The following is a 25,003-nucleotide window of genomic DNA, read 5'->3' on the forward strand; positions in this document are numbered from 1 at the left end:
TTCAAACCGCAGACATTCAGCAATGGCCTTGAGCGAAATAGGATCTTTTTCTGCTATGTTCCTCTGATGGTACGATCATGAGGTTTGGCTATGAGGAGGACATGGTCTGTAAAAGCAATTCTGTGTTGAGCACATGGTCTAATTTTATGTTAAGATGCTAGAAATATGCAGATTTTTGGAAAACAATAATAAAAAGCATAGTAAAGTGGACCTGTTGTTTTGTAAAGTTCACATTCCCTTGTCTTTTCCTTTCAAACACAAAAATTGAATATATTATGCTGTTCATGAACGCTGGATATCGTTTAAGGGCATGAGGGGTACATGGAATATTTTATCAAACCAATGATCTGTCATTACTTACGTGGGCCATCCCTCTCCCGTAGAAACGGTGAAGAGCGTGAGCAGGGCCCACAGCACATTGTCATAATGGAACTCGTATTTCTTCCACTGTCTAGACTGGGATTCAATCTCATTGTGCTTCTCATAAATGAGATACTGACCCCTGCAGTAGGAAAGAACATAAGTGAATATGTGATTAGCCACTTGAATTAATTGTCAAATTTTATAAACCAGCACTAATATTCCATATTTTACATTGGTCAAGCAGCATTCGGTAATTTCGGCTTGTGTAGGAACCATTGCATTTCACTGACCAGGCAATTCTGATCACAATGGAAGCCTACCAGTAACTAACCATTGTGACAAGTTATTTCCCAAATTCAACTAACCACAAAAGGACCACCAAAGCAGTGTAATCTAAGTTCAACGCTGGCCAGACATTTCCTCCACAACTCTGATAGAAGGAGTACTCAGAACTAGCTTGATGGAAAGTCAAGAAAACAAATCCAACTTCAGTGCTAATGCAACATGCTCTTTATCAATCCTGGACCCAAACACTTTCAACAGAGAAGACACCCTGTCTGACACTAATATTGTGCCTTTTCTATACTTTAATCAACTTCCAGAAAATATCTCCCTTTGCTGCATCAACCCAACCAGAGGACTGTATTTCAAAGTCCGCCTCCAAGCCTCCCTCCAAGAACAATCATTGATCAGTAACTTGGAAAGGTTTGAAGATGAAAGCCTCATATGGCTCTATGGAACAGACAGGCTACTCTACTGACTCACTCGTAGAATAGACAGAGGAAGGTTCCTCCTAGACAGCTATCATCACGTCCTATTGCCACCTTTCACTCCCACTACTTCTCCTTCCTTCCTAAAGTACATTATTGATGCCCATCCTCTTGAAAATTCAAGAACAGTGTTTATGAACATCATAAATCTCGTAAATTATACTTTCCAGGAGTAGTAAATACAGACCAATCCTGATACAGGTTTGCCTGGGCGCCAAAAAACGTTGAGTTGTTGACATTGGAAATTTTATATGACTTTCATGTAGGGACAATCATTCAGAGCCGAGAAACTCCCCATCCGGTTATACTTTGAGTCCCTTAGTCCATGGATCTGCTTTTAGCAACTTTAGTAATCCTCAGATTGTGCTGGGAAAGGTAGATCTTCAAACTATGAGCCTGATTTAGACTTGGGCAGATGGTTGAATGTCCATCATGGCAAAGGAGTAAAATGCTCCATTGACCTGACAGATATGCCATCCAGCAAATTTAGAGTTATGTACTGGCTCCATCGACATCTCTTAATAATGACAGGAACCAGTTTTCATCAATACTTTAAAAGTTGGATGTTGGACGTGATGGGCGTCTGTGAAACTTTTATAGAGCATTACATTTTTCAAAAACAAACTCCCACAACATACTCACCAAACCCATCTTGTTGATGGAATAGCCACGAAAGTGTAAAAATATTAACAATCTGAACTGTAGACTACAAAGTTACAGAATATGTGTGCTTTTCCTGTTGCCTTAAATTAAGTAAGGAGAGTTTATTGAGGATTTCTCACACATCCACAATCCCTCCTTGAAATTTCCAGCACAGTAACCCTCACTCCTACTCACTCAGAGAAAGCTCAAACATCTGGAATTTACCAGCACAGTAATGCTCCTTCATGTAGGTTGCTTACGTACCTAAACCAATTTAAGGCATTGTCAGTGCAGTAAACGCTCCCTCCTCAGTGCTGGCTGACGCTCACCTACCTGCAGTTATTGGCTCACTGGCCTGCAGTTATTCTTGTACATCACCAGCACAATGATGTTCATTCCCCTGGGTCCTTCAGGTGCTCACAAAGCTTCACTCACTTGTGAAAGTCTTCCACACAATCACACCATATCATCTCCAGTGGGTGCTCCATCACCTGAAGCCACATGTGTAAGTCGCTCTGTCCCACAGTCGCAGTTGGTGCTCACTCACCTGCAGTCACTCTCACGCTCCTTGGACTCGTCCGTGCAGTAGAAGAATTTGCCCTTGAAGAGCTGCACAGCCACAACAGCGAAGATGAACATGAAGAGCATGTACACAATGAGGATATTGAGGACGTTCTTCAGGGAGTTCACCACACAGTCAAAGACAGCCTGGTGAGAAGAGGGAGCGAAAGAGGAGAGACAGTTACTGAGCAGCAGTCATTTTGAAGAATGCAAACCCACCCATCACCTCCCCTGTTTTCCCCCCTGTACATCCAGTGACACACTAGACCACTTCAACAGGATCGAACCTTCAGCTTGGGCAGGCGCTTGATGGTCTTCAGTGGCCGCAGGACCCGCAGTACTCGTAGGGATTTGATGGTGTTGATGTCTTTGCCTTTAGTCCCTCTGCATAGGGGAAAGAAGCATGGATGAGGGTGTAAAGTCTATTATACAAAGGCTCCTCTTACTGAATTTCTTAATGATGAAAGGAACCAAGAGGCCCTCATTACCACTTACCTCGCTCACCTTGATCTCTAGGTGGGACACATGAAACGGGCAGGTGTACTAAAAAGTTAAACCCATAACTTATAAATAGGGAATATTACAGCCAGGGAGTACTTTCAAGGGTACATGGGGCTGGACTGCACTTCAGATGCACGTCCTGAGAAGAGCACATCAACTGAGCTGCTGGAACCATCACTGTGTGCAGAGATGTGTATCTCCTGCAATAATGTCACTCAATCTTTGCTTTCATGTAAAATCAATAAGCTCTTTAGAGGATGCTAGGTGAGCTCTTACAATCATGCACCCATCTGCCCTCTGGTTGTTGAGTTGGCAAATGTGCATGGTTCCACAATGGTGGTACCAACTTTGGGGAATACTTCCAAGAAATCTTAGAAGTTCTAGTCTAAGCTCGAAATGTATGGTAATTCATCAATCATTGCTGCTCTGCCGTGGAGTTATGTGGGTATTTTGTGGCATAATTCTGCTCTTTATTCACTTCCATTGGTGAAGATGTGGTATTGTATCAGTCTTGGGCAATGAACTAGTAGCTCTATTTGAGTTCACAACTCATTCATTAGGTGACCGTGCCACTTTTAGGCAGCAGAGCTATATATCTCTCTGCTCTGGTCCTGTCCCAGTTATGCTATTCACACACTGGTATTTCTGCCTGGCAGTCAGCACCCATGGATTCTGGGCTAAACTTGTCACATTGGCTTCAACAAATTTTGCATCAGGTCAGCAGCCAGGAAGCAATATATAAAGCTGTCACCAGTTCTAAGTGCAACAATCTGGGTGAGAGCCGCCTCCACTGGATCTCCTGCCCAGGTGAGCACTGCCTTTATTAGGTTTTCTTCTGAGGTGTTTACATTAGGTTCTAACCCCAGATGAGTGTTGCTTAGGTCAGGCTTCTTCCAAATGTAACTACTGCTTCCACGAGGCGTACTTCTCCAGCTAAATCCTGTGGTTTCATTTTCATGTGAAAGATGCCTCGATCATGTTTTGCCCCTCGGATGAGTGCATCTTTTCCACTAGGTTACTGCTGCATGTAAGTGCTGCCTCCCTTAGGTTTGGCCCCAATCGAGAACGCTGCTACAATGAGGTTCCCTCTTCATCTATATTCCATCAATTAATGCATTATTATACGTGTTCCTGTACCTAACATCCATGCTGTATTGAATACACAAGAAAAAATTAATATCAGGATTAAGATGGTAAAGGTCAATAGCTGCATCAGATCCAGGAATCCGTTCGAAATAGTGCCCACTGTTGTTCTGCAGGCAAGAGCTAGGGTGATTTCCTCTTCTGAGAGACAGTGTGTAATTTTTCATAGCACAACTAAAATGGTTAGTACTCTATAATCTGTCGCTAAGAGCTGGAGTGGTAATTTCTTCTAACTGGTGAGAATTGGATTCCCCATCTCATCTAAGCGGCACAATGCCCTGAGTTTGAGAGCTGGGTTGGCCATCTCCTCTAAACGATGCAGTGCCCTGCAGCTGACAACTGCAGCGGTCATCTTAGAGGAGTGATGCAGTGTCCTCTTGTAGCTAGGGCTGGAGTAGTCAGCTACTGTGAGTGATTCAGTGCCCTTCTGCAGCAGAGAAAAGGTGGTGTTCCAAAGACCCCAGCGAGATGAGCAGCCTGCATTTAGGGGCATGAATGGTCATCTTCTCTGACTGATGCAGTGCCCTGCTGCAGTGGACATCTACAGTGGACATCTGAAGAGGACATCTCATATGAGCCATGGAGTCACCTGTAACTGAGAGATCATCTGCTCTGACCATTGCTAAGTCCCCCTGTAGTTGACAAGTGGAGTGGTCCTCTTCGCTGAGTGATACCATGACCTCTGTAGCTGGGAGCTGGTATCGTCATCTCCTTTGATTGAGTGAGGGCCTGGAGTGATCGACTACTCTGACTGGTACAGTGATCTCTGACTGAAAGTTAAAGTGATCAGTGCCATCCTCTAGCTTATAGCTTTAGTGGTTATCTTCTGGCAGATGCAGAGTCCTCTGGTACTGGCCTAGAATGGTTATGAGCTGATAATGTTGATGTGTCCTCCTGTAGTTGATTGCTAAAGTGCTGGCCTTCCCAGGTTGAAGCAATGGATTTTTGAGGATGAAAGTTGGGATACTTGTCTGTCAATGCAGCAGTGTCCCCCTACTGTATGAAGCGGAGGTGGCCTTCACGCATCAGCCTTGAGGGGTCCTCTTGAAGTAGAGCGCTTATCTCCTTTGCAGAATGTGGTGATTTCCTATCGCTCAATATTAAAATAGACAATGTCTTATGAGAAGACGTGCCAGACACTTCAAAGATTTTTCCTTGTAGGTGCTGTTAGTCCTCAGCTCAGCAAGTAGAGAACTGACAGAACCCCGAAGTGCAAAAATTTAGGAACTGCTGCAGCCCTGCTGGACCATATGATGCACACATTTTTAGCCCTGGTATTCTTTGAAGACTTTACTGTGCAAATATTTTTGAGCAATTGCAAAGCTCAATGGATTATGATGATGTTCACATTTTCAGCTGCTATTAGAATTTGCTGAGCTACAAAATGCATATGTGTAGGAACTGCTGCAACCATCTCTGTGACCATGAGCTGCCGCGACACTCCTGAGCCCTGAATTAAAAAAATTCAGAGGCGGCTTAACTCTCACTGAACCATAAGCTGCACTCCCTTGGATTATCAATGCAAAATGATACGGAATGCAGATACCCTGGTTGGACTCCATGGGTCAACATTCAATAGTTATAATTCATCCACACTGTTAGCTCCTAGATGTTACCATTGTGTAGTAATGTACACATTTCAACTTCTCCAACTCTCATTGGCCAAGAACAGGAGTGTATTTCTGTTCTCTAGAGCATTTGATAGATGGGAATATGAGCATATTCCCTAATTCAAGAGCATTTAGTGTGCAAAGAGATGTTCAGGATCCCAGCTTGCATTGCTTCTGCCAGACACTGTCATAGGCAGACTTTTGGAATGTTGGCATGGTGGAGCCAGATTTAAATATGAATGAGGCATAATCATGGAGTTCATGTTTAACAGCCATTCACAAAAGGGTTATTGTGCCGGGTAATGGGGCTCTAGTGTCGCTCCTCTAGTACTTACAAGATTGGGTGTATGGAAAATCTAAACATTGGTACAATAGAACTTTATATATGCAAGTGCATCGCCAGTTAGTACATTGGTAAATTTTTAGGAAAGCTAGGCTAGACAACTCATGCAGCAGGGCATGCTCAACTGGACATTCAGAGGCATGCAGGTCTGGTCTCGCTACCACCCATGGGTGTTGGATGCGGGTGAAACAGTGGCCTTTCTGTACCCACCAGTGAGCATCATCCCTGCAATTAGAATAAGATGGGGCCTGATTTCACCTCCCCCAGGTCACCAAACCTGGGTAGAAATATACAGCAAGGGTACATACATTGCTGAGAATCAAGAGTTTGGTGCCAGATTTCAATGAATGAATTTAGTCAGGCGGGCCTGTTGAGCTCACTGTGGTCAGAATGGAAAGACACCGCTTCAGCCTCACCCTGCCAGTGACGGTATCATTAGTGTCTAATGGGCATCCAGGGTGCGAAGCGAAGGTAAGTGAGTGGTGTATGAGCCAGAGTTCATTTAGAAACATAATAAATGAACTTCCAGGACAGGATGGATCTTCACCCAGAAATGTGACCACTGGGTTCCTAGAATTCTACTACAGGTTATCACTGGAGGATGTATGGGTGGTAAACATTCAACTCAAGGCATTGATAGGAAACGAAAGGTGTGTGATTCACAGAAAGACAAAGACAAAATGGAGGATGGTGGGTAAGGGGTAGGCCATGTCATGAATAGAGCAATAACACTGTTAGGGTTTCATTTACTATATGACTGGTTACCAATTCGTACTATAGAAGTCATTCTAAATCTAGATTGGGTAATTTTACAAAAATAGCCCACCACCTTAGGAAACTTACTGCCCACCAGCACCTCATTCCCTGCTGACCGCAATGAAGCTGTGAGGTGATCAGCCGTCACTGCCTTTTGTGTATCCTGGCTTGGGGCTGATTTGTAGCCAATGGCTTTGCACTGCTAGCAGGATGGGGTGAACAGCTGGCCAAATCTTCTAGACATAGGAAGCGAGGAGCACAATGCATTGAAAAGAGGAGGTCGCCAGTGTAAAGACCTTCACAAAAGGATGGCAGCAGTCCGGGTATACTTTGGAATGAAGGCTCCACTTCATGAATGATGAGCAACAGTTTGTCCCACTACACGAATTAAGGGAGTCACTGCAATCAAGAAGACACGACGGGCCAACGGAGTGCACAAGGGCGGATCTACACTTTCTGTGACAAAAAGGTTGGCAGATTGACCCAATGCGTGTTGGAGGATTGGCAGACTGTCCTACTTCATGAAGGAGGAAGACCGCACTGCTCTTTCGCATGTAGCAAGAAGGATGCACAGCCCTACTGCATCAAGCTGGATCAAAAGATTTTTTAAGTGCATGACACATCGAAAAGGTGATTGCATTAATTTCATAGAGGAATAGTGACAACGTTACACTGGCTCAAGGAAGAGTGACATATTACTCCAAGGGATAACAAACATATACTTTTTACTAGAAACAGAAAGAATGATATACTACCATTGATTCGCTACCTAAGGAAGAGGAAACTGTTGCTTCACTGTCTAAAGGAAGAATGACATACTACTACCCTGACAAAAGGAGTGACATGTTTCTTCACTAGATAAAGAAAGAACAACATACTGTTTTACTGGACAAAGGAGGAGGGATATATGACTTCACTGGTTAAAAGAAAAATAACAAGTTGCTTCATTGGACTAAGGAAGAGCAAACTACACTGACTAAAGGAACAGTGGAATATTATCTAACAGGATAGAATGACACATGGTTTTACCACATAAAACAACAGTGACAAGCCTGTTGTTGTTACACTGTTTGTACATGTGCTTGTGAATTGTACACACATTGGGTTACTATGTACAGTCTCTGTGGGTCTCATTCCAAATCAAGTATTGACAAAGCCAACAGGTCAAGGTTTTATGCTTACACAAGTAGTGTTAGCACATTAGAGTGAGACACATAGGAGGGTGCCAACAGGAGCAGATAGAGAGGGCTACAGTTGTAAAGTATTTCCTCAAGCAGTTCAGTGCAAGCACTTGAGTGGAGAAGGAAGGATACAGCGAAACAGCCAATAGTAGTAGATGAATACTACTGTACTGTACTGAGTTAAGATTTGATTGACAAAATCTCAAGTAAATGGTTGAAAGAGGCTGGTTAAAGAATGTCAATGACTAAAACGGGCAGACCCAAAAGACACTCTATGTATCTTGTTAACAATAGGGATGTTTGACAGCTGTACTGGCAAAACCCAGACCTAAAAAGTGGAAGTCGTACCACAAGTGGAAAAAAGGGTAACAGTTGACAGGTAGACACTGCCCATTCCAGAAGAAAGTTTCATAAAAGTAGACAGAAAAGAGGTCCTAAGAAGCAGTGAGAATGTTTCTGCAACCATGCATGGCCACAAGTGTCGCTCGACAGCTGCTTGCTGCTGTTTGAGCAGCACCGCATAACCAATGTTCCCTGCCAAAGCTGGGGTTACTTCTGGCTTTGTGGAAAGATGAAATGGCTGACGAAAAGCAACTAAACTGTTCCCCTCTTCAATCATGGCTACATTAGATGAGATTGTCAGCCATGAAACCAGTGACGGCTCATCCACTAAGGTGGAGGAGCGTCGCCCCACTGCTCACTGTGTGAGCGATTAACAACAGATAAATAAAATTATAATTAACAGTATTATCATTTTATTTAAACTACTGGCTCAGTTGGTTGGAGGAGGCGGTGGGGCTGGCCTGTTTAGAGGCTGGGGTAGTGGTAGGGAATTTCTACGTGTACATGACATTTTGGCCGGCCGTCTTGGGCCGGCCAAAATGTTATGCGCACTTTGCATGCTCTACACCCAGGCTGCATTACAGCGTGGAGAACATGCCTAGGCTCACATTCCATGTCTGAGCACAGAACCAAAGCGTTCAGACCAAGCAAAATGCTGCATTGCAGCGATATGATTGGCTCAGAGGAGCCTGGGTGTTTCCTGCTTCCACAGAAGCCAAGAAGAGGATGGAGAGGACAGAGGGAAAGGTGGCGCCAGCCAGCCGCATTCAGATTAAAGTGTTTCTAATTTATTTATTTTTAATCCCCTCTCTCCTCCGGTCCCCCTCCCCGCCCGTCCATGTTGGTGGCCGCGGCATCTGGATGCAGAGCATGGGTTGGGTAGAAAGTGAAAGTTCACCTTGGGCTAAGTGGAAGCCTTTGCTCTTTTCTGAGAAGTAGGTTCCTCAAATTCCCTTGACTTCAAAAGCACTTCACCCATCCTTAATAGGTATCATGAAAATCGGACACATCTCTTATACTTCTGAACCTATGATGGACATCTCTGCTCTAGCACAGGGATGGGGCATAAGAGATGAGCTGGGGTGATCAGCAGAAATGGTACAAGCCTCTTTTTTTGACATAGGACTCACTGTCTCCACAGGATTCTCCGATAAATGTGAGCACTCTGGCTGTATGCACTACATGCAGTACGGAGTGAGGCCTGGACTCAGTATTTTATTTGTGCCGGTGGTTGCCGGTGCTTGGCACCGGCAGTTAATTGTCAACACCGGCACCTATGCAGTCTGCCACATGGTGGCATTGTTTATCTAATTTAGAGAGTAGCATAACAGAAGTTGTTTATAAATTCCATATATATTGAAAATGACTAATACCCACCACCCACGCCATTCTAATAGCTTTGGTGGCATGGAATAGTCTGAATTCTCACATTTGTAGGACTATGATGATTAGTAGGTATGTTTACAATGTCATTGGGAGTGCTGGCAGGGGCAAAAGGTGGGGTGAGCTGAAGTGGCTCCCTGACGAGGGCCCTGGCCCTTATTTTCTTTACAAATTAAGTACTGCATGGACTTCCTATTTTACTTGCTGTGTGGGCTGATGCCCATGGCTTTCTCAGCACATCCGATGCAGTAACGCGCAACATCGCAGGGCCCTCAACAACTTGCCACCAGGGAGCAAGCAGTCAGCAGGTCATGCCTCACCGCCTTGTCCTGTCTAAGCAGGGCCCCCTAAGAGACTGTTGTAACACACATAAGAAACCGAGCAGTCAGCCAACAAATCTATGCTGCATCTTCGAAACAGCGTCCATGAGTTGTCTCCCTTCAGGAACGTGCTGCACTGCTTGTTCCAGTTTAACTTACAAATTATCTTGGGATACAGGGACCTAGAAATGAGATGAAGGAGTAAGCGAGAAGTGAAACAGACGTCGGGGGAGGCAGAACCAGGATATGGGATGAATGTATGCTTGTAAAGGCTGGCTCATGGGTGCAGCCCTTGGTGCACATAAAGTGCAGGGCTGGAAGCCCATGCCCACAGACAAGAAACAGAGAAGGAAGAAAAAAATGGTGTCATTGTATTACCCCAAAAAACTCCTACAGAGGGAGAGAAAGAGAGAGATAGAAAAATAGATCACGGCAAGAGAGAGAGAAAAAAACTTTTGCGTCAATAATTGGCACTCACAGAGGTACACTATATATACACAAACAGTACAATACGCTTTTATAAAGAGACATTATGTTCACAAATACAACATCACAGAAAGTATGCTGCAGTGTACGTGTGCATAATGAATGTGTGAGAGTTAGTCAGGGAGAACGTCAGAAAGAGGTGGGGAGAAAGAAAGGGCATACAGCTGAGAGAGAGAGAGAGAGAGAAAGGAGACAGGGAAGAAAAGAGAGAGCAATGCATACTTATATAGAGTGGTAGGTTGCAAGTATTTATGGAGTCTGCTAAAGAGAGAGAAAGAGATATATTGTATACATGTGTACAGAGTGGGAGAAGATATTACTTACCTTGCGGCACAATGTTTCTAGAGGACCCTTGTAGCAGAACCATTATGTTCTGGACTATTGTCCCTTTCAGACAGAACCTGGATCATTTTCACACACCAGAACACCAGAAGAGGAGTCACATCAGAACATCAACCAACTTCACCCAGTGGATCTAACCACTGCTGTATGCAATGCACCATAGTAAGAGGATTTCTTGTGATGTATATTTCTATCCATGGGCATTTCAAGAGGAAGTTGGTGGGGGGTTAAAGAATCAGCAATTGTATCCTCAGAAGCACTGTGGTAGCGAGGTAAGTGATTTCTTTTAAATGATACTTTCTTCCTGTATGCGTTTGCCAGTGAAGTGATAGCCAAAGCATTTAATAGGAATGTGGATGGTGAAAGATAAGTAACTAGATAACTATCCCTTCAACAAAAAATGGATTATGCATGATTGAATGGGAACATATCAGATTTTGACTGCCTTGATGAAGGTTTAATCAGTGCTTTTTAATTAGATAAGTGGGCAATTCTGAAGCATGATATAAGCAATGGTAGGCCATTAGAGGCTACAGTCCATTCCACAATGACTTGTCTGTTGCTATGTATGCAGTTATTTTATTTGATGTTATAGCTAAAAACCAGATACAGATCAAGAACGTGAAGTTCTCCTTCAATCACTGATTGAGGATGAAGAAAGAAAGGTTGGAAATTAATTGGACTGATTAATGTGAAACTCTGGGATGACCTTAAGCTGAAAGGGTGGTTAAACCTACTCTTGCACATAGTGAAAACATAAAGCATGCATCCACTGGTAAAGATGTTCATGTTGATAGTCTAGCAACCAGAAAATCTTTCTTCACAGATAGGAATTACTCTAACTAATTACTCTAACTAACCATTGGGCCCTTGATAAACAAGACTATGATTAAATATCACTGGAATAGAAAAATGGGAGAAATTAGTTGAAGGGGAAACACATTTTCAGGTCTTAAAGATAATGTTGAACAAGATATTTAAAAAAACTTGTTCTAGAAGGATCTGTATCTGAAAATGTACAACAATACCAAACAACAGTAGGTGATGGTGATGTCAAGCTGCAGTCCTCTGTTTAAAGATTGAAAGATGGCCTCATCTTTTTATTACTTTTCAATTTGAAAATAAAAGAGTGGTTAAAGAATACAAGACCTCCTGTGAACCAACAGAACCCGAATTCAGGATATTCTCTCTGTCACTGAACAGCTTTGAGGTTACAATACAACTAGCATTGCAGAAGTTGTAACCCAACTAGAAGTCACTGGTCCGTAAAACTAGACTACAACAATTCCTTTAACACCAGGACATGAAGATTTAGGAGGACTTATGGTTAAGACTGAAAAACGAATTGAAAGAAAGCACTATGGGCCCGATTACGATGTTGGTCGGATCGCAACTGACAGCCTGTCAGTTGCGATCCGACCGATAACTGCCCTTGCGTTGCGCCCCCAGCATTATGTTGTGGCGGTTGGAGGCAGCATGCGGAGGGACCGACCGCTACTGTTCACCCGTCGGCCCAGCGGTCGGAATGTAATCCCTACAATAAGGATCACGTCTTCTCAGGCACCACCATAGGGATTACGATTTACCTTTCGGTCTGCCTTTCTTTGGCGGTCTGACCGCCATAGAAAGGCAGATAGAAACAGGCTTTGGCGTCCGGCAGGGCCCACTTCACTCTCCAGCTTCCGCTAAGAGGCCTGGGGGGCACTAGTGGTGGCCCTCCAAACATCCATGCACCTTGCGGCAGGCACCATGTGTTACTTGTCACAATGTGCATGAAGTTTGCAAACATCCATTTTCCTAATGCTGGTTGTGCAGCGGTCCTTTTCCGCCCGCTGCACAAGCCGCATTCGGCAAAAGGATGTTTACGACCACCTCATGGGTGGTCGTATCCAAATACGTCGGATGGAACCGTCAACGGCTTGTCGTCGGTTTCTATCCCAACAAGATGCCGGTCGGACACTTGTCTGAGGGGCATTGTAATTAGGGCGTTTATCATCAAAACGCAAGAGTGACAGCATGTGTGAAGTGCTTTAAAAACCCACAGCAAAAGGGTATGTCTGACACACATTTCAACTTCATGAAGGGTCCTTTGCTTTGTAAAGGGGGAATCCGGGTGACACCAGCCGATATATCTGTTTGGAACTTGTGTGGATTCTGAGGTGTGAAATCACGCTAATTCTAATATGATACTTGGGAGTTTCAAGACATGAAGAGTAAGAAAACATCCTTTAGAAACATTGTACATGTGTAATCAGAGACATACACTACTCATGAGTATGCAAAGAAAGGCCTCCTGTGATAAGGAAAAACATTTTACTAGAGGTGCATTCTGTAAAGATACACTATTTGTATGAATATACACGTGTGTGAGTGTGTGTGTGTGTGTGCGCACACTTATAGATATTAATATTGGTACATACATTTGAACATAAAGGAATATTACATACATTTAGAAGAACAACGGTTATATAAAGACACATGTATAAACAAAGCGGAATACATTAAAGAATAAATCTGGTCATGTATTTTCTTTAAAAGAAAAATCCAAACTACATATTGTAACACCGTAAAGTATTTTCTGTCAACATCCTCCTCCTTGACAAAGCAACTTATTAAAAGAAATCGCATCCGCAGAACACTACCAACTGTGTGCAGACTGTTCACATACGAGCCCTTGCATTTTGTCTTCACAGTGCCCCAGCGTTCCCTGCTATTCACGGATCACAGCTATATACTTCTGGTACAGAAATACAAGATTAAAGATCTGAGTTCTTATTTAGAGCTTGGGGGATGGGATACACCATCAAAAGGTAACAGATATCCCATTCGCTGCATTACATGTGCTATAGTCTGTAATGCGTTGTAATGAAGAGAAGGGGACATCCACCACGTTTATATTCCACCCGCCAAACTCTAAATAAGGCCTTAAGAATGATATTAGTCTCTTTTCTTGAATGTCAACTAGATTAACAAGCATTGGTAAAGTCAAAATATCTGGGGTTGATATACAATCATAGGAATATAAAGCTGTAGCATCAGACTTGGCCGGTGCAGTGGGGCGACGGGGCGGGGTGGGGGAGTCGACAGAGGACGGGAAAGGGAAAATTTAATAAATAAAAACATAAAGCTACTTACCTTGCACTCGCATGTGGTGAGCGCAAGGTAAGTGGTTTTATTGATTACATTTTACCTATCTTGTCGTCTGTCGACTTCAACACCTTTCCCGCCCCGCCTCTCCATTCCTACCTGTGACGGTCGCACCTGTTTAGCACACTAAAACCAGGCAAAACTAAGAATAAAAAACTGGATATTATAGAAGGTTCCCTTACATTCATTACAGTTCTCTTTTTGTTTCAACGTGAAATGAAGGTAGGAGACCAAGTAACGCTGAACAATAGCACTTCTTTTGATTCTTTGACACTGAAAGAAACAAAGGACTATAACGAAGACCCCTTTAGCACCCGATCTACATTTCAAATAGAAAGAAAAACAGGACTGCAAGAACAGTAGGGAAGCCTTCATTATAGACTGGCTTTCGCTTCACCATCACGGCTAACAAGCCGAAGGTCGGAGGGCAGGTGTAAAGAAGAATGCTTGAAAAGGGAAAGAGGTGGACAGAAGGGAAGAAGGTACAATTTGCAAAGTGCACACAGGAAGATCAACACGCAGGAAGGTGATGCTAGCTTATATTCTTGAAATATTAGGACCCCCAACATGCTGCGTAAGTCTTCCAATACTAGGCCTGCAAACTTGGGGTCACCCCCCGATGTAAAAAATTAAAGAATACAATTTCAGTTACATGGTCAGACTCAAATTTGAGAGCTGACAAAAAGGATTTTTAAAAAGCCTGGTGCACTAAAAATTCAATAATTTGATAAAGAATAAGGGTATAACATAAAGAATTCAATCTGATAAACAGTGTAGTGTACTGAGAGGGTCTCATGCTTTGCACCACATGGACATGATTGGAGTGGAACCCCACAACCAAACAGTCAATAGATTGAAGGAATATAAAATCGATATTATATAATGTTGTCGTAATGTATCCAATATATCATTGCTACTTTGATAGAAACCCCTTGTAAATACACTCGACCCATGCACATTCTAAGAAACGGGCCCGAACTGAGCAAACACCATCTTGGTTTCATTTCCCGGGGCCTCTTTCGTTAGTTAGGAACGCACGTGACATGCTGATGAGAGGAGAGCCCGAAAGGTCGGCCTGGGCTATGAACAGACCATTGATTCTAACTTAGGAAACTCAAGGTCGCATCTGTCTTTCTTGTAGGATGAGCACATTCTTGCAGGCGCCATGCCTGTACTCCAGTGCACCAGAATGAAAGGGAGGCACCTTTACTGACCTACCCCCGGAATAACTTGAGCTGAGTTTCAAATCAATCAGTTGTGCCTTATATGGGTTTTTCCTGTTGGTTTCTCATGAACTGCTACTTTTCCATGTACGGTGTTTCTATGAGGTATGCTGAAAGTATATATGCACTGTGTTGAATGTAATCCAGCAGTCTCCTCTGCACACCTTTGAGAGCTGTGGCGAGAGGGAGGCTCCCCTATATAGGGCACTTTTGCAAAATAAGCAATTGAACCTTCTCCATTGCCGGCTGACTTATTATTGGTAAATAAGGTATATGGGCTATTGGTAAGTATAGCTATATGGTATAAATTTTGGTACTTCAGTTGGGCACTCCGCTGGGACTCCGCGATAGGGTTGTCCCCTCCTGTAAACAGGAGAAGAGGGACGGGGAGGGGTTCTGGTTGAGGGGGTGGACTGAAAAAGGTTCCTAATTGAGAAACCAGTTTGTGGTAGTAAAAGAAAAATTCCGCTCTTCGGCCCAGTGACCTTCCCAGCTGCTAAATAACCCTTCGCCGGAGTCCTTCGGGCTTAACCCGGGAACAGCTGACGGTGTTGGTCTATAAAAGAAGTCGGCAGTGGAGAACGTGCAATCAGACCTGAGTGCACCAGGTGAGTGAATTGTATTGTAAGTCCTTTGTGGATTTTGGAGCGAGAACTTTTGAGAAGTGGCTCAGAAAGAACAGTTAACTGAGTATGGAATGTAGTGGTTAGCGAACCACAGGGAATCTGGGGGTCTGACGTGGCCGAGGTGTGACTGCACGGGCAGCTCCACAGACTTGTTTGGTGATTAGTTGGGACAACATCGGACGCCTTAGTGTTGCACGGGGGAGTGCTCACTCGGCCGAATCCTCTTCGGAAAGACCCGCAGGAGCAACTGGGTAAGCGCGGGGTCTGGGGTTGCGCCCATAATGCCCGGCCCAACCAGCACAGGACTGCGGGATAGTCTGTAAGAGGGTTCGTGGTGCGCCTGTCTGATGATCCCAGGGCAGTCTTTTGACTGTCTCTTTTGTGAATTCTTTTAGTGGTCTGGAATCCAGTGTGATCGATTCCCCGAACAGGAGTCGATGGGTTCTGTTCGAGTATGAGACATGTCGTATGGAATTGTGAATTCATGACCGGAGTACTTCTATCGATTGAAACTTATGCACTTTAGGTATGCTATATGAAAAGAATTGTTTAGAATTGCACTGTGAAAGAGTGTGTGAGAAGTGGAGGCGTCCATGAGTGTGACTTCAGTGGGAATGGTATGATTTGTTGAAATCATAAAAATTTTGTGTTTCAGTAAATTTTGTTTTGGATGCTGCCGTCAGAGAAGTGGACGGCTGGAAGAAAGCCAGCCTGCTCCTCTGGAAGGCAGTCCTAGTTTTGATATGTACGTCAAACATGGTATTTCTCCCATTTTGTTTAATACACTGTGGAATAAATACACTAAACATAATGCAGAATTACAATGGCCTTTAACAGGGTCTTTTGATGAAAGAAAAATTAATTATTTACAGAATAAGTTGTTTTTAAGGAGGAGCCGTCAGACTATGTTTGACTCCTTGACATTATGGTTAAAGGAGGCGAAGCGACGGCGAATAAGAGAAGAAAAATTGGGAAAGATTAAAGCAGGACAGACTGTAACCCAAAAAGCAGTAGCATATGAAAAAGAAAAGTAGAGAAGAATATTGAGCAATTGGATAGACAGTTTCGATTACAAACAGATAAAAGTTATGTGACCCGAACTGAGGCAGAAGACGAAATAGAGGAACTATTAGAGGTCCGCCCTCCGCCTCCATATGCCCCCCAAGGTTTGTACCCGGCGGTCCCAGTGGACCAGACAGGAAGGGCAGGAGCAGCGGTGCCTGCAGTCGCTACCGCACCGATAGCCGTACACCCTCCTGCTCCATTGCCCGCTCCTCCTTCGCTGAACTACCTCAGATTTGATTACTTTATTGCCTGGGTCGCTTGCCGTCTCCCCCTTGTCCCCCGTCCTTTTAACCCCCCCGTTAGAGGAACGATGGCCACCCCTATGGGGATGACCACTGCGTCTTCAGATGTTACGCCACGACGCCCTAGGGGAGGGATGGAAGGTCGACGAGTTTTTACTCGATCATCCTTAGGAGAGGAAGAAAGACGGGCGGTAGTGATTCAGGCATCCCAATGGATGCGGAATCCGATTTATACTCTGGAGGACATTTGGAGCACTATCAAAGATTTTGAACCAGTTACACAACAACTAGCATTGGAACATATGGCAATAAGACTGATTTCCTTATGGGAGCAATGTTTTCAGGAAGGACTGGCCCCCCAGATATTGTGTGATATCAAAGATCGAGCTTTTAAGTTCGAATCACAGGTGGAAGAAGTATTTCAAAATGCTGAAACTTTGATACAATATCGAGACCGAATGAATAGGAGATGCCCGGATGTAAGGGCACAGTACCCTATGAGAGAAGTGCACCCTCTTTTCCATCCAGAGATTCCCGAAGTGTTAGATGTCGGGGGCCAAGTAACCAGAGCACGAGTAGAGGCACGTTTCCAAGAGCAGAGGGTTTATAACCCTTGGAAGCGAAGCGAGGTTCTTACTTTAAAGGCCCAACTTCCTGACCCGCGAAAAAACTCCACGGCTTATTATAAAGAACTGACAGAAGCCGCGAATTCAGCCGTTATGACTTTAGCTGACATCGAGTTATTTTTCGGTCTTTTGATCCCAGTAGATATATGGAGACAGGTGCATGATTCAGATCATGCTGCCGAACTGGGAGGAACCTGGGACCAGATAAAGACATGGGACAAAGATCGAAAACCGGGTGACAAGCCTAAAGACGAGATTTTAGCTATACCCGCTCGAATTATTACTTATATGCAAACTCTTATTCCTCCACGAAAGGTGGATTGGGATAAGCTAACAGCCTGCAACCAAACGAAGGATGAAAAGGTCTCTGATTTCTTTACTCGGTTTGAAAAGGTGTTTATTGATTTCAGTGGACAAGATTTGTCCACAGAAGGTGGCATACGGCTATTTGTAAACAGATTTGTTACTAATTTGTTACCAGAAATAAAGACGCGTTTACAGGCTGCTGAAAGTACTTGGACCACTTCAACTCCCTCAGTCATTCTTAGCATGGCTCAGTACTATGAACATCGAGAATATGAGAGCAAGGATAAGTCGGATAAAAAGGTTAAGGAGTTGAAGACCCGAGTACTGTTACAGCAAGTCAGCAGAGGGCAAAACGGTAGAAGGGGGGAAGGGGCTCCTTCCCTAGAGGAGCAATGATGAAAGGAGGAGGAGGTCAGGGTCCTCCTATAAGGATTAATCAGTGTTCCAATTGTAGGCAGGAAGGACACTGGCAAGCCCAGTGTCCATTATTATATGAACGGGTGGTTTTAATCGAGGACGTGGAAGACGAGGTACTGATCGGAATAGTATTAGGCGTGGTGATAGATCCGGTGATGAGTCAGGAAAGAACTATTATGATGATTTTCAAGGAAGGCAATACTATAATGAGGATTATCGGGAAGATGGCTATGATGGAAACAATTATGCATGAGACAGCCACGGACAGAGCAAGAGCCATATAACAGTACCAGTTGACCAGCAGGGGCCTTATGTACAGGGGCAATTGATGGGGACATCTGAGAAGTTTTTGGTGGATACTGGAGCAATGAATAGTTCTGGTGCTCATACATTGGTCCCAGGGGCTGCTCTGTCTGGGCGAAATAATGTATTGGTGGGATTTTCAGGAATCCCCGTGGTAAGCCCCGTTTCAAAGCCATTTCCCTTTACTATTGGCCCTGTTACTGTGAACTCACCGTTCTTGCTTACTTCTAGCTGTGGCGAAAATTAGCTAGGATTGGATATACTAAAGAAGTTGCATGCTCGTATTTATTGTTCTCCTGATGGTGTGTATTTAACAATGCAGCCTCCTGTTGAACGTATGTCTCAATGTTTAGTCAAAAATGCACCTCTCCCTCCTGAATTTTCCGATATACCCCACAATCTTTGGGCTAAAGGAGATACGGATGTCGGATTGTTGAAAATTCCCCCTGTATCCATAACTCTAAAACCAAACGGGCATCTATCGCGTATTCCCCAATATCGAATTTCACCCGAAGGCGAACAGGCTTTATTGCATGTCATTCGTGATTTAATTAAGAAAGGAGTGGTAGAAGAAAAGGCCGCAAATATTTGTAACAGTCCCATTTTGCCGATTTTGAAAAAGGCCCCTCTAGATGGTGACCCTGATTATAAAGATACTTATCGTTTTGTAATTGACCTTAGAGAGGTTAATAAAATAGTGATTCCTCAATACCCTGTGGTCCCGGATATCACTGCCATTTTGACTATGATTCCCCCAACTGCACAGTATTTCTCATTGATAGATCTGAAGAATGCTTTCTTCAGTATCCCAATACATCCTGACAGCCGTCATATCTTCGGATTCTCGTTATCTGGCTGAAGCTTCAGATTTTGCAGCGCACCTCAAGGCTATACTGAAAGTCCTAGTATTTATAGCCAAGCCCTAAAAGCAGTATAAGATGAATTTGTCCTGCCCCCTGGTAATGTTGTCATCCAATATGTGGATGACATTCTAGTAGCGTCAGATACAGCAGCCGGTTGTAAGGAAGCCACTGTTAAACTGTTACACCATTTGGCAGCTAATGGTAATAAAGTGTCCTTGTCCAAATTTCAGTATTGTCAACAGGAAGTGACCTACCTTGGTCATTTACTGTCGAAAGCGGGGAGAAGGTCAACTCCTGAACGGATAACTGTTATTACTAACATGTCTGTGCCCTGTACTCAACGTGATGTTCGTGCTTTTCTAGGCATAACCTCTTACTGTCGCCAATGGATTCCTAATTTTTCTCTTCTGGCTAAACCTCTGTTGCATTTGGTTACCAAAGATGTGCATGAACCCTTGCCCTGGACGGATGAATGTCAAGATGCTTTTAATTCTTTGAAATCTGCTCTTTGCTCTGCACCTGTCTTGGGTACTCCGGACTACCGAAAACCTTTTGTACTATATGTGCATGAAGTGGACGGTTGTTCCCTTTCAGTGCTAACCCAGGGTTTTGGCGGAAAGAAACGACCTTGTGCATATTTTTCTGCAGTATTGGATAATGTTGCCAGGGCCCTTCCTAGCTGTTTAAGGCCCACTGCTGCTGTGGTGGTGGCCATTCTACAGTCGGAGGGGATTGTTTTAAATACTGATCTCACAGTGATGGTACCGCACGCTGTGGACATATTATTGAATCGAACAAAAACTCAGCACCTTACGAGTGTACGATTGACTGGCTATGAATTAACTCTATTAACTCTATTTGCACCTCACATTAAAATTCAAAGATGTACCACTCTGAATCCAGCCACGTTACTACCCCTCCCTTCGAATGATCAAAAGGACGATGTCCATGATTGTATATTTCGGACTGAAGAAGAAACGAAGGGACGCGTAGACCTCACTGACTCTCCTTTATCTGACCCACAAGGGGAGTTGTATGTGGATGGCTCTTGTTTTAAGTTACCAGATGGCACGACAACAGCTGCTTATGCTATAACCACTCTTAGAACAGTAGTAGAGACAGCTCGGGTTTCTCAGCATTCAGCGCAAGCAGCTGAACTAATAGCATTATTAAGAGCATGTGAACTGAGCAAAGGTTTAAGAGTAAATATTTTTACAGACAGCCAGTACGCCTTTGGCATGGCCCACAGTTTTGGGCGGCTGTGGAGGGAACGAGGATTTCTTACCTCCCATGGTCAAAGAATACAACATGGCCCTTTGATTGAATGATTGTTAAACGCTCTAACTTTACCAGAGAAGGTGGCCATCATTAAGTGTAGTGCCCACAAGAGAATTACCGACACTACAGGAGAGGGGAACGCCTTTGCCGATCAAGTAGCGAAAGAAACGGCACAAACTAAAACGTCCACAATGTTCCCCAGTGTAGCAACCCGATGGGTGGCAGAGACTACAGTATTTGATAATACTATTGAAAGTGTTAGAGAATTGCAGAAAGAAGCCACCCCTGATGAATTATTTAAATGGGAACAGGAAATAGGGCGGTTAGACAAAAATGATTGTTGGATTGACTTGACTGACAGACAGAGATGGCTATTGCCTAATGCCCTGGTGTACGCAGTAATAGTAATGGCCAATGGCACTGCCCACATTGGAGCAAAAGGTATTTGTGCATTATTGGACCCAGTATGGATTAACTCGAATATCCCCAAAACGGCTGCCCATGTGGTTATTCACTGCATGGTCTGTTTACAGCATAATCCCGGTGGGAGAGAGACGGTTCTTAGTGGAAATTTTGCACCCCCGTTCTTTGCCGTTTGAAGTACTACAGATGGATTATATTCAATTTGACAGAGTAAACAACCTTAAGTATGTGTTGGTGGTGGTCTGTGCGTTTAGCAAATGGGTAGAAGCATACCCCACCAATGATAATACTGCCTTAGCCACTGCTAAAGCCCTGATTAAAGAGTTTCTGCCTCGATTTGGTTTGCCCCGAATTATATGGACAGACAACTGGGTACATTTCAATGCAGAACTTGTTAAATATGTTTGTACAGGATTGCAAATAAAACAGAAATTTCATGTAGCACGACACCCGCAATCTGCAGGACTGGTCGAGAAATATAATGGCATAATGAAATTAAAAATGGCATAGATACAGGAAAGTACGGGTTTGAGTTGGCCTGATTCACTGCCCCTAGCATTAATGTCAATACGAGTAACCCCTCATTCTCGGGCTGGGCTATCACCTTATGAGGTTGTTTTTGGTCAGCCAGCCAACGTGTGGGGTGTCCCAAGGCCTAGATCCTTCCGTGATCTTGATTATCCTATGATGAGATTACCTGTACGCTTTAACTAAAGATCTGCGGTTCATTCATCAACAGGTGTCAGCAGTACTGCAGCCGCTGCCGGAGGGTCCTGGACATCGTTTGGAACCAGGACAGTGGGTCCTTGTGCGAAATTACCAACGGAAATCGAGTCTAGAACCAAGGTGGAGCCTTCCTTAACAAATCCTTTTGGTCACTCGAACAGCAGTGAAAGTAGAGGGGAAAAAGCACTGGATACACGTTTCTCATTTACAGAAACTACCCTTACCGCTTCCTTCTGATCAGCAAAACCGAGACGGAGTTCTGACACAAGAGGGAGAACGAAGGTTCAGTTTTGTGCCTTTCTCGGATGCCATTGAAATTGGGCAAGAGGAAGGATTGTTGCTGCTGCAAGGAGACAAATCAGCCTCAGTTTATGAAACTCGTGATAAGGCTGACCCCCGCGAGGCTTCTGAAAAATGTGTTGCACCAAATGTCCCTGCTACTGTGTTGTTTCATGATCAAGAGCAACCTGGCCATCTTCAATACAATTTACGGCCCCGAAAACAACGCGATACCCCAGTTTTGGATTGTAGGAGACAGGTAAAGACTTGAGCTGGAGGGTCGAAGATAGTTCTTTTCTGGGGTATTGAGCAAGACACTGGACTGAACCCATTGAGAGCTTGGAACTGACACATTGCTCTGCTCAGAAAGAAAGACCGTGTTACATAAGGGGCCTAAATTGTAAAAGTGAAATTACAGTGAAGATAGCATTCTGTGGATGGATAATAAGAGCCTGCCTGTGAGGCTCTAGACGGACACAGGGAGAAGAAAGTCTCTGGCAGTTGGCTTGCACCCTTTTCCCGAATTTAGGTTGGACTTTTAGTTAGAATGTATCCCTTTGCCCGATTTGCCCTTGAAGACGAGAGACCTCTTCACGAAAATGTCCCCATGTTTTCCGGTTGGGCTACCAGAGTGAAGATAGCCTTTGTCATAACTATTGCAGTAATAATGATAACATTAATGAGTGTGTTTATATATTTGGAATTTCAATACCCTATGTATAAGGTATTAGGTACTATCACAGCCCCACCTGAGCATTTCTTTTATACCTTGCCTCCTCACAAAGAACGACATCGAGAAACGTATGCTAAAAATGTATTCATAGAAATGTTGCATGAAGCTCATAGCACTACGAATAAGACAAATTGTTGGGTATGTGGCCTTTTGCCATCTGTAATGCATCGCCATGATTTATTCATTTCCTGGCCATTGTCACACTTAGCGAGCTGTGAAGCTTGGTTTCAGTTACTATCTCTCATGTATTTGCATTATGTAGCTGATCAGAAAGAAAGACCGTGTTACATAAAGGGCCTAAATTGCAAAAGTGAAATTACAGTGAAGATTGCATTCTGTGGATGGATAATAAGAGTCTGCCTGTGAGGCTCTAGACGGACACAGGGAGAAGAAAGCCTCTGGCAGTTGGCTTGCACCCTTTTCCCGAATTTAGGTTGGACTTTTAGTTAGAATGTATCCCTTTGCCCGATTTGCCCTTGAAGACGAGAGACCTCTTGCTCCCAGACCTTTTCACGAAAATGTCCCCATGTTTTCCGGTTGGGCTACCAGAGTGAAGATAGCCTTTGTCATAACTATTGCAGTAATAATGATAACATTAATGAGTGTGTTTATATATTTGGAATTTCAATACCCTATGTATAAGGTATTTGGTACTATCACAGCCCCACCTGAGCATTTCTTTTATACCTTGCCTCCTCACAAAGAACGACATCGAGAAACGTATGCTAAAAATGTATTCATAAAAATGTTGCATGAAGCTCATAGCACTACGAATAAGACAAATTGTTGGGTATGTGGCCTTTTGCCATCTGTAATGCATCGCCATGATTTATTCATTTCCTTGCCATTGTCACACTTAGCGAGCTGTGAAGCTTGGTTTCAGTTACTATCTCTCATGTATTTGCATTATGTAGCTGATCCCAAAAGATACACTGAAAAAGATTATGAAGCTGTTTTAAAGTATATAGAACAACATCAGGGATGTGTTGCTCAGGGGAACCAAGGGGAGGGATCTTTAGATCCAGAGGCCTGTATGAATATGTATACCACTTATGAAAATGCTACTTGGTTAAAAGAAGAAATGCTTGATTTTGAACAATTTAACTCTACGCAATATTTTCAACATTTCCAGGATCGCAATGTTACTGATGATAATGCAATGCCAGTTCCTATCTTGAATAGTACTGCTTCCTTTTGTATACAAGGACATGGTCATGTTAAAGTAGGAGATAGTAGATGCAACTACACCTACACTTTGCATACCAGTAGCACCCCGCCTTTAATAACTCCACCTAATGGTGTATATAGCCCCTTCTAATTATCACAAGACACACCAGCTGACTAAACGAAGTTCAGAACCTTACGGAATTAGCAGAAGTATTGATACAGAAGGCACTGATCAGACTGACACAGCCTCTCAGCAGTTTGTAGATATAGCGAAGGGTCTCTTTCCGATATGGGGTCCTATTTTTACTAGCAGAGACGTTAGACGTCTCTCTACAGTAGTGGAAAATGTAGTTCAAACCACTACTGGGATTTTGACCAACCTGACTGTAGAGCTTCAGGCTACAAAGCTTGTATTGCTTCAAAATCGGATGGTGATTGACGTCATCCTAGCTGATCGAGGAGGAGCATGCCGCGTGATCGGCAGCTCCTGCAGTGTGTAAATTCCAGATTCTGCTCCAACCATACATTTGGCCATTCAGAAATTGCATCGCTTAGCTGCGGAAGTCCATGATGACACTGGTACTTGGTCTTTAACCAGGTGGTTTTGGGACCTCCTCTCCACCTGGGGATAGAAAATATTCATGATTCTGGCTGGAGCACTTGGAGTGGTGTTTGTTTGTTGCCTGTGCCTTCATTGTGGGCCGGCATGCTGCTCCTATTGTGCTACCAAGCTCACTTCCTCATTGACTGTTTCAAGACAGGTGAAAATTGAGAAGCAGTTAGTACAAAAAGAGGTTACTGACCTCATGCAAATAGATGAAGGTGTATTCTTAGAT

The 25,003-nt window shown here is 43.7% G+C and overlaps 1 protein-coding gene across 1 annotated transcript in view; it reads right to left on the bottom strand.

Annotated features, from left to right (window-relative positions):
* CACNA1B (calcium voltage-gated channel subunit alpha1 B) overlaps positions 1-25,003 on the bottom strand; it is a 1,081,812-nt gene that overhangs the window by 194,598 nt on the left and 862,211 nt on the right. Inside the window, exons 26-28 of the mRNA XM_078642008.1 lie at positions 2,624-2,720; positions 2,323-2,483; positions 362-502 (exon numbers count right to left, since the gene is read on the bottom strand). Of these exons, the coding sequence (XP_078498134.1) occupies positions 362-502; positions 2,323-2,483; positions 2,624-2,720 (399 nt within the window). The remainder of the gene's footprint in view (positions 1-361; positions 503-2,322; positions 2,484-2,623; positions 2,721-25,003) is intronic.

Source organism: Lissotriton helveticus, chromosome 5_1 (assembly GCF_964261635.1).
Source record: "Lissotriton helveticus chromosome 5_1, aLisHel1.1, whole genome shotgun sequence".
In the NCBI taxonomy this organism is placed as follows: Eukaryota; Metazoa; Chordata; class Amphibia; order Caudata; family Salamandridae; genus Lissotriton; species Lissotriton helveticus.